We start from the raw sequence: 3,033 nt of genomic DNA, 5'->3' as shown, positions 1-3,033 counted from the left end.
CACGTGTGTGTGCGCGACATATACACTCACATACTTGCATATATATAAGTTGTGCTGCATTCAGCTGGTCATTACCCAGTATCTCAAGGATATCTTTGCCTCAGCAAAAAATATCTGAGTATAGGAGTTTAACTGTGGGAACTCAAATAACTCATCCACAGAAGATCACAAAGAAGATATGAGATCTGTCCATTATAAAGAATAAGACAAAGCCTCCTCTACAGGTGGAGCGGGAGACTACCTATCAATGGACTGATGGCAGAGGAAGCATAGAAGAATGGGAGGACTTCATATCCCTCAAAAGGAAGATCTTTGAGTGCCCTCACTGTACATACACTACTCCTGCTAGCCAAACACTCAAGAGGCATATTCTTACTCACACTGGAGAGAAGCCATTTATTTGCCAGTACTGTCCTTATAGCACTACGAGAAAAGCTCTCTTGAGGGAGCACATCAATACGCATACTGGAGAAAGGCCGTATTCTTGTCCCTTTTGTGAATACCGATCATCGCACAAGACCATTCTGAAGACTCATATTCGCAGGCACACTGGAGAAAAACCCTTTGCCTGCTTATATTGTTCTTACCGTGCCACCCAAAAGTCATGTTTGAATACCCATTTGCAAAAGCACAAGATGGATGGCACAATTACATAAGAACAGAATTGTATTTGAAACTCAGCTGTATTGCATGCATGAAAATTAAATTATTTGCTTAGAAAAAGAGATCTTACATCCTGTGGTAAGATAATAGTAATGCATCATGTGGTGATTATAAAGGAATGATTGGTAACCTTAGATACATTTTTGCAATTTATACAGTTACATGTGATGAATTGGTTAGTAAAAGCCTTTTAGTATTTATACTGGCTACAATCATGGAAAAAAATTAATTCTTACTTGAAGTATGGAATTAATTATTGTAATATTTATTTGAATTTGCTGCACATGTTTTAGATTATCAGTTTGCCTTTTATATGAGTACATAGACTTATTTTACTGAACATTGAATGCTGATTATCTTGAGGGTCACTGAAGATGTACTTTACTTTTGTCTTCTTCCTTTCTTTGTCATTGATATATTTTCAGAAATTTTGCATACGACATTTCTTTTCTTTTCTTCTTAACTTGGAGAGTGAAAGTGAGAGGGAGTAAAAGGTGGAACACATTCACAACCTTTACATTCAAATGTTAAATGTTGACTGCAGCCAAGCATTTATTTTTCGTTTTCCATGAATAGATGAAAACTTCAAAATCATCAGATCTGTAAGAGACTGATTTGGAGTTAGGAAACTATCATGAATATGCAGCATGTATTGCAAAGAAATAAGATGAAGCCTCCTCTGCAGGTTAGCCAGTGGACTGATGAATCACCCACTGGAGCTGGACAGGGCATCACTACCAGGGTGTATAACTGCAATCGCTGTACATTCAGTACAACGGTTATATATTCTCTGAAGAGACACAACCTAAAGCACACAGGAGAAAAGCCATATGTGTGTCTGATTTGTCCATACAAGACAGCAAGGAAAGATATCTTGAAGGAACATACAATGACGCATTCAAAGGAGAGGCCTTTCAAGTGTGCACACTGTTCATACAGAGCTACGCAGAAGAATGTTTTGAGGGCTCATATTCGTACACACACTGGGGAGAGACCATATGCGTGTTCAATTTGTCCTTATCGGGCAATTCAAAAATCAACATTAAGGGCCCACATGATGACTCATCTTAATGGGGGGAAATCATAATTTAGTACCCAAACAGAATAGTGGTAGCTCTTTAAGTATCAAAAAGTCTGATGGAAATGTGAATATTTTGGGTGAATTTTGCATTTATGTGAATATTGTAAATATAAAGCTACTACCTTGGGTTATGTGTTTATCAAACAAGGGGGTTGATGTGAATTACATGAGGCATTTTTTGTGGCAAAGTATTGTAATTGGCCAACATTTTCTTTCTCCTTTGTCTCTTCCTCCTCATTCCCTTTTTTCTGTGGTATTTTTATAAAGGAAATGGAGAATTATGTATTAGGGCTTACTTAAGATATTCCACCTCATTTTCCTGAAAATATATTTGAAAACACAGAATGTTCAGTCATGTCATCACCTATAACATATGAGTTAAAAAAGACAGAGGGAGAATTAAGAGTCCATTTCGCTTTTTTAATCAAGAGTAAGATGAACCTCCTCTGCAGGTGGAGCTGGAATCAAACTGCCAGTGGCACGAAGGAAGAGGCAGCACAGGCGCTTGGCAGGGCCTCTCTTCCTCCAGCAGTGGCCACCAGTGTCCTCATTGCCCCTACAACACAACTGAATCTAATAAGCTGAAGAGGCATATTCTGAAGCACACAGGAGAGAAGCCATTTTCGTGTCCCTATTGTTCGTACCGAGCTGCAAGGAAAGAGCTCTTAAAAGATCACATCAACATACACACTGGAGAAAGGCCTTATACTTGTCCATATTGTCCATACAGTTCTTCTCGTAAGAACATTTTGAAGGTCCACATTCGTCGACATACAGGAGAAAAGCCTTATGCATGTGTGCACTGCCCATATCGTGCTGCTCAAAAATCAAATTTGAATAATCACCTTTTAACCCACAAAATGAGTGATTCAGCTTTACACTGAAAGAGAGAAAAGAAAGTGAAATATGCTGATTGAAGAGTATTCTTTCTGTCAACTACCAGAAGTTTGAACCTCGGTGTGATATGTTCTTGAAGATGATAAACTTTTACGGGGGATAGATTATTCTTTATGGTTTAGAGTAGTGATTCCCAAACTAGGGGGCATTGTTTAAAAAGAATGATGAAATCATTCCAAGAACAATACCATTACGTACATCCAAATTATAATTCTGTTAGTCACCCCAGCCTTATTGTCTATTAAATTAGTACACCTTCATTTCAGTCTCATTAGTATCTCCAAATACATTATTATATCCTATGTTTTCATATGATTTACTTCATGGAAATGCAAGTTTATTTTGATTATATACCAATTCATAATTTTAATTAGTGAAATGCCTCATTCATA

The 3,033-nt window shown here is 37.5% G+C and overlaps 2 protein-coding genes across 2 annotated transcripts in view; both read left to right on the top strand.

Annotated features, from left to right (window-relative positions):
* The window catches only part of LOC119591813 (chorion transcription factor Cf2-like), a 994-nt gene extending 338 nt beyond the window's left edge, over positions 1-656 (top strand). Inside the window, exon 2 of the mRNA XM_037940558.1 lies at positions 225-656. Coding sequence (XP_037796486.1) covers positions 225-656 — 432 coding nt within the window. The remainder of the gene's footprint in view (positions 1-224) is intronic.
* A 641-nt stretch (positions 657-1,297) lies between these two features.
* LOC119591812 (zinc finger protein 513-like) lies at positions 1,298-2,628 on the top strand. Its single transcript, XM_037940556.1, has 2 exons — positions 1,298-1,687; positions 2,197-2,628. The coding sequence occupies exons 1-2, from the start codon at positions 1,298-1,300 to the stop codon at positions 2,626-2,628; spliced, it is 822 nt and encodes a 273-aa protein (XP_037796484.1).
* The last annotated feature ends 405 nt before the right edge of the window (positions 2,629-3,033 follow it).

The sequence above is a fragment of the Penaeus monodon genome, chromosome 29 (assembly GCF_015228065.2).
Source record: "Penaeus monodon isolate SGIC_2016 chromosome 29, NSTDA_Pmon_1, whole genome shotgun sequence".
Taxonomy (NCBI): domain Eukaryota; kingdom Metazoa; phylum Arthropoda; class Malacostraca; order Decapoda; family Penaeidae; genus Penaeus; species Penaeus monodon.
The sequence above is the reverse complement of the archived record's forward strand: the minus strand, read 5'-3'. Positions and strand labels throughout refer to the sequence as shown.